Raw genomic sequence first — 14,647 nt, 5'->3', positions numbered from 1 at the left:
CTAGAATAACTATATATCATCACTTATCACTGACTCATTCTCTACTCACTCATTCGTCCATACACGCAATACTTATTGTAGGCCTAACATACTCCAGGCATAATGGCAGGCTCATGAACATTTGTTAAGCTGATGTCCCTACTAAGCATTAGTTTATTAGGGGTTCCCATGTTGTGAATGGAACCTCCAGCCTTCATGAAAGCTCACTGTCCATGCCCTACTAGTCTTCCACGATTGGCTAATACTGTTTATTTACAACTTCAGCATTTGGGGCAACCCAACTAGATTAGGAGTCCAGAGAACTGGATCTGAGTCCCCAAAACACAATGAAAATCTAGAGGCAACACAGGCCAATGGCTACAATTCTGAGCTCGGGTCCACAGGTTGTAAAATCAGGTTCTATCACTTACAAACTGTGGAACCTTAGATAAGGCACTTTCTTCACACTGCCTCCATTTATTTTCCACCTGTAGAGTGGGAAACATATCAGTACCTCTCCTTTAAGGTCAATGGGAAGGTCTAAAATTATAACATTTGTCAAGTAATTAGAATAGTGCCTGAAACAGAGTAAGCATTCAAAAATAAAGCTATTATTGTTTTCATTTTTACTGTCACTGTCATTATGGGCAAAGAAAGGAAGGTGGGCCTCCGTTTTTTGTGAAATATATAACTCTGAAAGTAGAAAGTGATGTAATGAGACTAAGGTCTAACTTCCATTGTTCCTCAGAGATCATGCTAGTAGCCCCTCCTCTTTCAGAGGCGAGGACCTTGAGACCCAGAGAGGAAAAAGATACCCAGCAATTCCATGGCAGGACCAGGGCTAGAATCCGGAGGCCCCTTGGACTTCCAGCCCACCATGCCCTCCACGGAGCTGAGAACTGCCAGAGAAAGTGTGCAAGTTTACCTAAGAGTCCGGCCAACCAGATACATTATTCTTTTTTTCAGACTTCATTTCACTGTTAAAATTTCCAGTTAAAAACCATTTCCCCTAAATTAAGCCGCCACAATAGGATTTGAGGGAAGTGGCCATACATCGTCCAAAGGAGAGCCTCCTGAGTGTCGTGGCAGGGAGTGTGGGTGTGAGTGAGTGTGTGTGTCTGAGTGTGAGTGTGGGTGTGTGTGTCTGAGTGTGAGTGTGTGTGTGTGGGGGGGTGTGTGTGTGAGTGTGTGTGTGTGAGTGTGTGTGTGTGAGTGTGTGTGTGAGTGTGTGTGTGTGTGTGAACAATAAAATGCTCTCTGCACTCAACCCAGCCAACAGCAACTCAACTCATCACTGAAAGAGGAGGCCGAGGCCAGGCTCGCTCGCCGGGCAGCTGTCTGCTCTGGGAGACAGAGACAGTGGCAGTTCATAAACCTAGGTGTTGTAGCAGCCGCTCCTAACCTCCCGAGACATCCAGAGAGAGCCAATTTGACTGACTGCCTCCACTCCCCTCCCCATCTGCTGCAGAGGAGCCGAGGAGCTCTGTTAGAGTCCCTTTGGTCCCTGCCTCTGGTTTGCACAGCGACAGGCAGGTCATCAGCCTCTGTGATGAATTCCCATTCTCCACTGGCCTGGACTGTACCGCTATCCACACAGAAGTCAGCCCAGCACCGGGATCCAGGAACCTTTCCCACTGGACTCATGGCTATCAAAGGTTTTACAGCATGGCTCACAATGCATCTCCCACTGCCACCTTGCACGTACACACACACACACACACACACACACACACAGGCCACTTCACAGTGCTCACTCTTTCTACATGTGGTATACTCGATGGCATTCATTGGGCTCTGTTTTTTGAATGGTCACACCCCTTACATTAATTTCACGGCTAAGGAGTCACTGGTCTACAGTGTGAAAAAGAAGGGCAAGCATGACTCATCTCCTGAGTCCCAGGCCCTCGCGTCAAGGACACATTCTGTGTTTCTTGGGGGAATAGTTTCTAGTGCCACTTTCTCCCAGGAGTTCCCCGTGCAAGTAGAAAGAGACCAATGTGGGCGTTAGGGTAGGAACGGGGGATGCAGAACAATGCAATCATGATCCCCAGAGCCAGTGGAACCCTCATGGCTTCTTTCCCCAGGCTGCCCTCACTGTTCCCGTTTACTGGCTTCCCTTGAACTTGGGCTTAGAGCATTCAGCTTCTCATGTGCCACTTAGGAACACAGTCATTGCGAGCAGCTGCGTAAGTTCTCTGAGCCTCAGTTTCTCTGTCTGTAAATTGGGGGTTGCTTTTGCGATTAATCACAGAGAGCTTGCAACACTTCCTGGCATCCGCATGCTTGATACGCATCACCTGTTGTTGCTGAGCGTGTCTTTAGCCACAGAATGAGCCAGTGCCCTTCCGCTGTGGAGACCAGAGGATTAGAGGGTTATAATATTCTAGTTATTTTCCTCATCCAGTATGTGGCCAGGTCTGAAAGTCGTCCAAGTGATTGAGACGTGGCAAGCAACTTATGATGGAGGAAGTAGAGATGCTGGTCAGGGAAATAAATTGTGCAGGGAGAATGTGGCACTTGCCCAGGACCTTTCTCTGTTCCTCTTATGAACCAACACTACACATTTATTAGAAATATCTGTCTTCTGTGGCTGTAAATCAGGAACACTGGCAACTAGGGGCCCTATTTCTAGTGCAGTCTTCTCCCCTGGTGGAGTTCCACGGGCTTCCTGATGTCAGCATCGAACAGCTATGGCCCTTAAGCGGCTCAGAGGCCTCCATTCAACCAATAAGTACGGAGGGCCAGGGCCGCCAGCAGCACGACTCCACAAGAACCAGGGCACTTCCCCCAATTCCCTCCATTGATGTCACAAAGGCCACCTCAGTGCAATATCACTTTAGACTCCAGAAGTGAGGAATGGTTGAATCACTCAGGGATGATGACAATGAGGAAGGGGAGGGTGATGAAGAAAAGGGCAGGGAAGAAGCAGTAGGTTACTTCTAATCCTCACACCAACCTTGCCAGATGATACTAATAACAGCCCCCCCCCCACCCACCACCACCACCTTTTATTAGGATACTAAGCCTTGGAGATACTGACATACTGAAGGCCATATAACCATTATATGGCAAGGCCAGGACTTGAATCCAGGGCCATTTGATCCCAAATATGACACTGCTCTTCCCACTATGTTAAGCTGCCTCTCAAAGATGGGTTTTCCCTACCATAGTGAGTCCCAACAGTTTGGATTTCCAACTTTCCTTTAATAATTCCTAGGGGAGCATCTACCAGCGAATCCACCCACTTGTTATTTAAACCCAAGCTCATCTGATCACACCACGGACTCAAAGGGGCCTCTGCACGGCAAGCACTAATCCTGCAAATGGCTTCACGTATTGTAAACCTGAGTTGTTACACAGGTATTCGTGTTTTAAAAAGAGAGAGAGAGAAACCCACTGTGAACAGTATTAAAACAAATTGATTCAATATAGATTTGTATTGTGCAAACTTTCTCGGTGTATCTGCTATTAATCTTCTGGGAGCACTTAGCTTATTTACTCCAAGAACGTTTGTTTATCTAATTGTATCAAACATTTAATTAAAAGAGCTCTCTGCTTGCCGCCGATGCTCTGAGGTTGCATCTGAGCTGTGTCCCACGAGGACGCAGTATCTGTTACTAGGTGTTTCCAAATGAGAGAAGGTCAGTCAAATTATTAGTGGTTCTAATTAGTTTTCCCACAAGCGGCCATATTATTTAGAACCAAAACTATGTAGCAGGGGATTTTTGCCCCTCGTCTTTGAAAATAGCAACAAGAAGCAGAGTAGACTGCCAATGATTTTCTTAAAATATCCTCGCATCCAGGACATGGCTCCCCAGTGCTTCCCCTACACCTCCGGTCATTTCTTCTAGAAACTGTACCTTTGCTCCCATAATGTGATAGAGTTGGGTCACGGGGCATGGTGCCTGTAGGGGACTTACAGGCTCCAAGGCACGTGCATGCATGCAGTCTCCTTTCATCCTACTTCAACTAGGATTCCCAACTGACAGGGTGGGGTAATGAGACCCGACAGGTTACATGCCAGGAAAGCATCTCGGAGCCTGTATGCGGCAGAGAGGCAATGAGACACAGCCTTCCATCTCTGAGTGAGGGGCTTTCTTTATCTGCTGCCTCACAGATGCCATACGTTTTAGGCGGGAGTCAGCCAGAAGTTGACCCTGAGCCAAGGACTTGGGTGAACTTGACTTATTAAGGAAGGGTGCCAGGAGAAACCAGGGAGGGAGTGGGGGATGGAGGTCAGGGGAGGGAGGAAGCCAACCCAGGGTGTAATTTTAGGCAAAGTCTCAGCCTCCGCCTGATCTAGCAGGGGGCTCTGGACAGGAAACTGCTTCGAGTTTGCCCTGCCTGGAAGCAACAGAGCAGCTGGGCGTTTGTACCCTCACACCGGTTGGTGACAGGCAACTGAAAAGATTGGGAGAACGTTCATTCCCAGTTCCTGTGCCCAAAGGCAACTGTCCTGTGAAGAGCCCTTGTAGGAGCCTTTATAGCAAAGGTGAGGCTGGGCACACAGCTGGAAAAGGGATCTCAGGACACCTTGGTAGGGCGGGCCGGGGGGATATGCCGACAGTGTCCAACATCATGATTTCTTCATTCATCAGCAAGTACGAACTGAGCACCTACTAAGTGCCAGGTAATTCTTTCATATGCATGCTCCTGAGATCCCCTTCCCCAAGTCAATTTTAAATTTTAAAATTTGATTTATTGGGGTGACACTGGTTAATAAAATTACATAGGTTTCAGGTGTACAATTCTATACTACGTCATCTGTATATTGTATGGTGCGTTCACCAACTCAAGTCAAGTCTCCTTCCATCACCAATTATCTCCCCTTTACCCTCTTCTATCTCCTGCACCCCACTTTCCCCCTGGTAATCAGCGTACTGTTCTTTGTGTCTATGAGTTTTTCGCTGTGTGTGGGGTGTTTGTTTGTTTGTTTGTTTTTGGGTTTGTTTGTTTTTTGCTCTCAGTCTGTTCTTTGTATCTATGAGTCTGTTTCTATTTTGTTTGTCACTTTATTTTGTTCATTAGATTCCATATATAAGTAAAATCATATGGCACTTATCTTTCTCTGACTGGCTTATCTCACTTAGTATAACACTCTCCAGGTCCAACCATGTTGTTGCCAAAGGTAAGAGTTCCTTCTTTTTTATGGCCGAGTAGTGTCCCATTGTGTAAATGTACCACAGCTTTCTTATCCGCTCATCTGCTGAGCTCCCAAGTCAATTTTAATCTCATTAGTTATATCTCCTTTATAGCACTCATTTCTGCCTGGGATAGTCTCCATTTACATTTACTGGTTTGCTGTTTATTTCTTCCTTCTGAAATGAAAGTTTCACAGGAGCACCAGCTCAGGCTGCCAAGTTCACCACAGTGAAGACCACTCCCAAGAGGTGGTATATTCCCTATGACCTGAATGTCATGGGGGAACCAGTGGTGAGAATGGGAAGACACTGGAGGCAGAGGACACAGAGTGCAAGGGCACCGGGTTGGAAATGAACTTGGAGTTTTTAAGGAACTGAGAGGGGGCCTTAGTGATGGAGAGGGAGGGGATATATGGTGTCAGCCAAAAAATAAAAGGCTTTGTCGCCATGGTATGTAGGATGGCATTTACTCAAGCTACAGTGGGAAGCCATCAGAGAGAGGCCACGCGCTACCTAGGGTGATGGCACTTTTGGGAGGGTGACTCACTCCAACCCCTCATCATCTCTCTGATGACAGGCTCCTCGGTACCTCTTTCAACCACAGCAGATAACACGGAAAAGCTGTGAGGGCTTTTTCTGGACTGATTTCCTATTCAGCAACTTATTGATGAATGCCCAAAGTGTATATGTAGACTTATGTCAACAAGATGTGATAGTGAGATTTTATAGAGACAAATTATCCACACACACAAGACAGAAAATCTTTGCAGCGCTGCAATCCTCATACTGCTGAGCTTGGCAAGTTGGGATTTGTTTTTGGAAGCTAGGATTTCAATAGCAGGATGCACCCGTTTACCTCCTTTCTTCCGCTCTGTGCATTTCTGAATAGCCACGCGTACCCCGCAAACCTCCTTACATTTCAGGGGAGAATGAGAGCAGGTGTGATCACTCCCGTCTCAATGCAGTAAGCGCAGCCCCATCAGGGAGGATTGGAGAGGTGGTGGAGTAAAAGAACTGGTGGGAAATGAAAAACTGATTCTTTCAAGTCCTTTGAAGACATTTCAGGTGAGCCAGGTGTGCTGAAAATGGGGCTGATTGGCCACAGAGTAAAAAGCAGCTGTCAGGCTCGGCCAGCATGGCTCAGTGGTTGAGCATCGACCCATGAACCAGGAGGTCACAGTTCAATTCCCAGTCAGAGCACAGGCCCGGGTTGTGGGCATGCAGGAGGCAACCGATCAATGATTCTCTCTCATCATTGATGTTTCTATCTCTCTCTCCCTCTCCCTTCCTCTATGAAATCAATAAAAATCTATGTTTTTAAAAAAGCAGCTGTCAGCTTCCTCTCTGGATAGGGTTTAGAGATGGTTTTTTATTTTTTTCATGTCACAGATGAGGACTCCAAGGCATGGAGTCTTTAAGAGACTCCTCCAAGGTCACAGAATCAGGAGGTACCTTTAGCCTAGAGCACCCCACTTCACCCCAAGTTTGTCCCTGTCCAGGCTCAGGATCTTCCTTGACATCACACTCTCCCAGGAAGGTGGGTTGCAACCAGGGCTGGAACCCTGAGCCACAGGGCCTCATCACCGGCAAGAGCATCTAAACAGAAGGACTGACCACGTGGGGAAACTGCTCCCAAATTAGATCTGGAACCTTTCAGACCTGGGAGAGCGAAGCTTATGGTTCTGTTCCTCACATTTTTAGAAATACGCCCATTTAAACTGAGAGGGGAAAAATCCTCTGGCTTTGTGTTTGAGTGGATGGATCTGGATGACAGCGCCTGAATCGCTCCCTTCCAGGGGAAGAGCATTTGCGATTCGCCCTCAGGCAGAGAGGATAGCAAGGTCACCTTACCTTTTTGTCACTGAGGCCCGTCACTTGGTCCACAAATTCCTCCTGGATCATGAAGGCAGCCAGATTGGCCGTGTAGCTGGCCAGAAATATGACGGCAAAGAAGGCCCACACGGACACCATGATCTTGCTGGTGGTGCCTTTAGGATTCTGGACAGGCACGGAGTTGTTGAACACCAGGCCCCAAAGGAGCCATATAGCTTTTCCAATCGTAAAAGAAGGCCCGTGGGGTGCTGCAAACGACAGAAAGGACATTCTCAGCAGCTTCCCAAAATGCGAGTGTTTAATAACTACTCGATGGCCGCTGACAGTTGCTAGAAGATGGAATTACGTCACAGTCGTGTTCCTTCATTGCCTCAGAACCACAGCCACCAAATCTCCTTTTTTTTTCTTTAAAAATTAGAATTCGCCCGATATTTCTATCTAGCTGGGGTTTTGCCACATTTCTTAAAAGAAAATAAATGAAAAACAAAAAAGGAAGAAGAAATGATTATGCAAAATGTGGGTTTGAGTGACAAGTAGTGTTATGACCAGTTTTAAATTTCGATTTGATTTCCATTGGGAGGGCAATCTCCCTGATACACGTAACGGAAGCTTTACAGAAACGTGGGGCGGGGAGGGGGGTCACCCCATGTGCTATCATATAAGAACCATGCGATTCAGTGGGACTGGTGTTTGGTATTCTAATGCGATTGCCCCTAGCACTTACTCCTATTCAAACTCAGATGTAAAGTGTTCACAATATAGGAATAAAACTCTCTCCAAATGGAGACATGAAGGAACAGAACTACAGGGCTTAATTCTTCAAACACTTCACAGATGGGAGACGCTTGGTTGCAGGATCATGGAAAACGAACTGTGCTATCAGGCACTCTTCCTCTCCGTGTACCCTGACACACGTGTGTCCCCAAGATTCTCAGATGTTCCCTGCAGCAGCCTTAACTCAAGAGGCAGAACCACATGTTGAAATGTATTGGGGTGAGGAGGGTGCAGACCAGAAAAAGTACACGTTAGGGCTTTCAGGTCTGTTTTGTACAAGAGGGGGAAAAATCAATGTATGCTCTCATTTCATTGTAGGAAAGGTCTTCCTTTAACAGAAGGTTAATTTTTATGCCATTTAAGTAAATGAAGATGTAAAAAAATGATCTGCTCAGACTTCAGTTGGAGAGGCAGGCAGAGTGGGCAATAAATCAAGTGGCAGAAGTGAATGCAGATTGATGGAAGTGATGAAGTTCTGGGCAGGGAGCCTAGGAGACACAGGCTTTTCCCACACTGGAGGCCAAATGCAGGCTACAGCGATACTTATAATATCCATACACAACGCATAAAAGAAAAGGCAATTAATTGTATTCTTTCCGACCTCAGTCTCTCCTGTTTCTCTTTGCCCAGTTTTATGATCTTCTGGGCTCATTCCCAACAGGCCGAGAACTCAAGAAAAAATAATGAGAGTCAATCCACTTAACTTCACGAACCACTTCATTTTATTAAGAGTGCATGTTGATCAGAAGTGACAGCTCTTTGGGAGTCAGGAATGGGCAGTTGCAAAGGATCTGTCCGAGACTTTTGGGAATTCCTGATTCATGAATACTATTACCAGGCTATATAATTTTGCCATGAAGTGTAGTGAAATGGAAGCAAAACCCATTGTGCACAAAGAAACAAGTAGCTGCTATTTCCTGAGTTTCCACATGCAGTTGAGCAGGAAATAGAAAGCCCTGATGTAATGGAAAGGCTGGAGAGTTCGCATGCTAGGTTCTTTACTTTACAATGATCTTCTCGCGAGTGCTTCGGCCAAAGGAGAAATTATTGCACATGATGGCCTCTGAATGATTTTTTTATTCTCTGAGATATATCTCGAATTTACCCACTTACCTCCATCTCCATTACCCCATCCAAGTCCAAACCACTGATCTTTTCTCTTGGGGATCATACACCTTCCTACCTAGTCCCCTCCTCCCAATGCTGCCACCCTTCCCATTGTCTTGACAGAGTGGCTCCAGGGACCTCCCACACCGGCCGTGTTTCATTGCCCCTCTTCCCTTCCATTATATATTGAGGAAAACCTGAAATGCTTACCACAGTCAGCAGCCTATCTTTCTGACTTCATCTTATACCATTGTCCACCTCTCTCACTCACATCTTCTCAGTTTCTTAAGCATATCAAGATCTATCCCATACCAAGGCCTTTGCATTTGCTGTTCCCTCTGCATGGAATGCCTTTCCCTCCGTTTTTCTCATGACTGAACTCTTCTCATTCTTCAGGTCTCAGCTCCAATGTCATCTCTTCCCAAAGTCCTTCCTTGTTCAACCATCTTATTTAAGTAGCATCTCCATTCCATCAATTCACTTTGTTTCCCCGCCTTCTTCTTGAGGTTTATTACAATCTGTGATTATTAATTGGTGTATTTACATGTTGTCTCCACAACTAAACTCCCAGCTCCCTGAGGGTCAGGAAGTGTCTATCCAATTTACCACATTATCCCCCTGCACCAGTACAGTGCCTGGCACATAGCACCAATTCAACAAATAGTCACCAAATAAGTGCACAAATTCATAAATAGCACAGACGCTCATTCTGCACGTGTGAAGACCTACTCTGTTGATCATCCACAGAAAATCGTCTCAGGTTCCACTCTATCAGAAAGCTCCTTACTTGCTCGTGGCATCATCCTGTTAGTGAAGACCTGGGCGATGCTCCCATTCAAATTCAACATGATTTTTATGGCATTTTTACTATGTTTGGTAGATTGGAGATGGTTTATGTGGTAATCACCACTCTTCAACGGCGAAGAAGAAGTGGGAGGAGGACAATGAAACAAAGTTCCTAATAGATTCCCAGGACTTGTTGGCTGTTTCCAACATTGGATCTTCCACATGAAAAGTATACATGCGAATTAAAGCGTCTTGTTTTTAAATAACTGTACCTTGAAGATCTGCTGTCTTCTACAATCTCAAGTCATTTTTCAGGAAGGAGAGTTGGTCCTGGCACCTTTCTAATATACCATCCACTTAGAATTTATTGTGCACTGAGGAAAATTCACTCAAAATGATGTAATGTGTTTATATACATTACATGAATATTGGCTTGTGTGGGAGCCTCTTAATAAGTTATAGCCAATGAATGCCTCCCAATTCAATTTCCTATCTACTGATTGCCACTTTGTCAAATACATTGCACTAAGGTCAGGCACTGTCAAGAGGAAAATATAACTCTTTGGGAGAAAATACCATTTTATAATTACATTTATTGTTGAACGAATATAATTATGATGCAGTACTTTGGATGATATTCTTAAACTAGATTCTGTAAAGCCATTTTCTTACACAGACTAAAGTTGAGACTCCCTTCAATTTTAATATTTCTTTTGACACAGATATTTTAAATTAATTGCCAAAAAATATTCATCAAATCTGCTTACTCAACAAATGGATACCAGTTTCCACTTAACTATGAACTCCAAGTTATAACAAGACAAAATGCTTCATTTTGTTTTATCTTTTTTTTTTTCAGCTGAAGTGAATAAGCAATACGTGTACGGGATTAAAAGTAATATCAATGACCATTTGTACAATGGCTTAGCACGGCAGATAGAGGATCTTGTGTTCTAAATACGAAACGTTAATGCGAAGTAAATAGCACTAATGTTGAATCATGTTTATGAAGGGGTTCTCACCTTTCCCTTTGGCTAAGTTTCTGTTGTATCCAACAGGACTGAAGTATTCAAAGACAAAAACAGCGATGGCGGACACGATGAGCAGCATCACAAACATCATCACCCAGACGGAGGCGCTGAATGGTTCTGCAGAGAAACAGGCCGGAGGGATGGAGACATGATCAGTTTGCTGTTCCTCGCAGCCAGGGCCAGCAGGAAGCCCAGAGGTCCATTTTCAGGCTCACCGAGAAACTTGCTCTAATGTGCATCTGATCGTTCAAAGGGAGCTAGTCATTTTTTATTCATACATTTGAACCATTCTTTATTCTACAAAATATTTGAGGCACTTTATAAGACTGCACAGACTAGGATAAAAATAGAGAAGAGCATATGACATTTTGCAAATCAGGTCAAGGATAATAAAAACAAAATAGGATGATAATACCAGGGGAGGAAGCTAGAATGCAAATAAAGAGGCCACAGGAGCCTATATAATCATAGAATCATCCAGGGAACCAAACCAAGGCAAGACTCCAATAGTCAACCATCAGGCTCCTGCCAATTACCATGAGTTTTATTGTTGTTTCAATTTTTATTTTTACATGCCAGAGGGATGGTATGCAGGGGATTCTAGAAGTAATTGGGGGAGTTACAACCTGTTAGAAAAGGATCATAATGCGTGGGGTTGATAGGAATATTGGAAGGCCGTGTCTGCACCACTGCTCACACACTCTCCCTCTCACCTCCTGCTAAGACAGGTGAGATCTCTACAATTTCAGTACCTTGTGGATGTTGGTAATGGGCTTCAATGCAATTGGAAAGTCATTTGAGGGCATTCCCATGACAATTCAATCAAAGGGCAGAGGAAATGAAGTAGTAGATAGATAGATGACTATTGCCCCTGAAAGTAGTTTCCACAAGTGCATTTTTATGTGGAGGTCACAGGAGGGCAGGCCAACTCACAAGGTTCTAAATCTTAGGACACTCTAAAAAGTAAAAGATATTCTATGACATAAATGAACATTTCTATTCAATCTGATTGAGGATATGAAAATGAGCTGAATAGAGGCATTTTTATATGTGTATGACATAGATTTACTAGAAAATCAGCAGACTAAAGTATTAATAATGAATATACAGCACTGGGCAAAATAATAGTACAATACTTAATAAGTAATAATATAAAAATAAACTTTGTGTTTCACATACTCACAACTGTATGCCTACTTTTGGCCCACCCTGGATCCTCACCAGAATGCATCATTAAAAAGAAACTGCCTTTGACACCAATGAACTTATAATCCTTTTCATCAAAAGCAAACATTTTCTGAGGGTAAAATGTAAGAAGCCCAATAATACCTTTTGGACAGTAGACATTTTATTATTTTTAAATTGTTTTTCTGATGGAGCTAGTAACACTCATAAAGAACTAGGCTGATAGCAGACTGCCTTCTTATTAAAGTCTGTGACTACCTAACAGAGCTAGAGGTCATCACAAATTCCCACTTAATGAATTTAATATATAACAAGAAACTAATATGTCTGAAGCTTTAACCGTCTTGGATACTTCTAAAACTTTGTGATGCCGTTTTTTAATGTTTGTTTTTTTTATTGTTTGATTCTGAGAGAGACGGGGAGAGGGAGGGAGAGAGAGAGTGAGAGATAGACATCGATCTGTTGTTCCACCCATCCATGCAGTCACTGGTTGACTCCCAGCCTGGCGAGGGACTGAACCTGGAACCCCAGTGCATCAGGATGTTGGTTTGGTTAGAACCCCAGTTCTAACCAACAGAGCTACCCGGTCAGGGCTATATTTGACTTGAGGAATTTCCAAACTTCCCTATAGCAGCTGTACTATTTGCAATGCAGTTTTGAAAGTGTAAATGTGTTAAAAAGCAACAGATAACAACAGAAATCACTTGACTTGTATAACACAAGATGAGCCTGAAGAAATCATTGAGACAACTGAAATTTATCTTAGTTAAATTTAGCTTGAGTAACAAACAATATTAGGTCCCCAAAATAACAGAATTTGGTAATGAGGTGTATCCAAAAAAGGGGGAGAAATAAATGAATAATGAAGAGATTAAAATTACTTAATATTAAGAATAGAGATGTTAAATTAATTCTCCAGGTCTGGTATACTAATGGGATAGTGTGTCTTAACAGAGAGTATCATTGTGATGAGCAAATGAACATGTGCATGGGAAACATTTGGTAGTATGTGCTGCGCACTGTATACATGTAACAGATTGGATGAAATAGCTGTTTGATTCTACAGCGAAGGCCAGGCTTGGTGGTGCAGGGTGCTGCTCAGGGTCCTGAAAATGCATCCTGGTGTTTAAAACATGCCCACTTATTGTTCTGCTAACTCCCCTTTCTCTGCAGGTTGCCTTCATATTATAAAACATCAGAGGAAACCCTCCCTGAATTCTATTCACATGTCAGAATCTGTGAATCCACAGTGGGCTTCATTTGGCGATTGATTCATCCTAGTCACTGACTGGTCAGAAAATTAGGTGGAAGCTGAGCAAGTAACTGATGTCAGATGATTTCCAACTTGGAAGGGACAACATCTATCCCTTGACTTGTGTGCATGGCACAGAAATAAGTGTTCTGCTGCAGGATTCTGATTTTAGTAAGTTTAAATTAAGTTCCTATTAATGCCCCGAAGGGTTGCTATTGTCAGACAGTACACATGCACACACGCGCGCACCACCCCCCGCCCCACACACACACACCACTACAACAAAGAAAAGCACTAGAACAGTGGTGAAGCACTATCTATAATGCCTAAGGAGTGACCCAGAAATATGTTTAGATAACTCTGGATGACATCCTCTACTGGCTTCAAACAGATTCAACATTTATCCATGAGGGAACTTCAATCTATGAGACTCCAGGTCAGCATTTCTTTGGATCAAAGAAACCAACCTGCTTAGAAAGTCTTTAGAATTAAATGAATGGAAATATTGCAAGAGATGTCATCTCTGTCCTTGAAGAGCCGCTGGTTACATTTTTACACAAAAGCTTAGAGGCATTACCTGCAAGGGTTTCAGATGTGAGCTAATGGGGCTTGCGGAGGAGAGAGAATAGGAAATAATGAAGAGCCATGCAATCAGATTTTGAATGTTTTGGCTCTTCCAGATGACTGAGCCAGCGAATGGAAAAAATGTAGCTTAGCACGCTTCATTATGGCTTTGAAAACCTGCAGATAATGACCGTAAATAAAGAGGTGCACAGTCGATCGAATAGGGATATAATTTAGTGACTAGGAAAAATATTAAGCCTACTGGGTAAAAACAGCTTGGGAAATATTGTCCTCCAGCTACAATTTATTTTGTTTTATTTTATTTTAAAAATACAGTAGGAAGAGTAAGGGAAAAAGAAAGTTTGACTAAATTTAGCAAAAATACTTGACTTTTTATGGAAATGTTCTACTAATGCAGATAAGATAAAAACCTAGGGAAACTGGGTTGAAGCCAGATTCAATATCAGCGACGGATTTATATGAAACAAGCCAACTGATATTTTTGTCTCTCTGATTGAACTGGAAAGAAACTTCTGTCTAGCTCACTAAAGAGATACGAGGACAATTTGTGAAAAGAAAGAGATCTCTTTCCATGAATTCACCTCTTCCAACCCTTTCCCAATCTCCAGGGCCAAAGATCCCTATTAAAGGGTCTGATAGGAAACTGGGGGTTGGAGGGATGACTGAGAGTGACTAATGAGTGAGAGTCTATCCAATAATTATTAAGATTCTGTACATGTTGCATATAAGGATCAGTGGTTTGAAATATGGATCATATTTCATGGTATGGTGAGGCTCCCTTCTTAAGACATGGGCATTGTTATCCATATCAGACAAAGGCACAAAAGGAACACAGTGAGGTGTATATTTGTAAAGGTCTACAATATGCCAACAAAGGCTATGACATTTGAAGCAACGGGTGCAAAATAGTAATCCAGTGAGTGGGATGGATTTCAACAGCTTAAATGGATTATGAAAAAAATGAAAATGGTAAA

General features: G+C 43.5%; 1 protein-coding gene across 1 annotated transcript in view; it reads right to left on the bottom strand.

The window, feature by feature from the left end:
* GRIN2A (glutamate ionotropic receptor NMDA type subunit 2A) overlaps nt 1–14,647 on the bottom strand; it is a 381,557-nt gene that overhangs the window by 62,142 nt on the left and 304,768 nt on the right. The window contains exons 9-10 of the mRNA XM_006776302.2: nt 10,643–10,768; nt 6,972–7,201 (exon numbers count right to left, since the gene is read on the bottom strand). Of these exons, the coding sequence (XP_006776365.1) occupies nt 6,972–7,201; nt 10,643–10,768 (356 nt within the window). The remainder of the gene's footprint in view (nt 1–6,971; nt 7,202–10,642; nt 10,769–14,647) is intronic.

Source organism: Myotis davidii, unplaced genomic scaffold (genome assembly GCF_000327345.1).
Source record: "Myotis davidii unplaced genomic scaffold, ASM32734v1 scaffold209, whole genome shotgun sequence".
NCBI classification, from domain to species: Eukaryota; Metazoa; Chordata; class Mammalia; order Chiroptera; family Vespertilionidae; genus Myotis; species Myotis davidii.
Note: the sequence above shows the minus strand (reverse complement) of the source record. Positions and strands in the feature narration are given on the sequence as shown.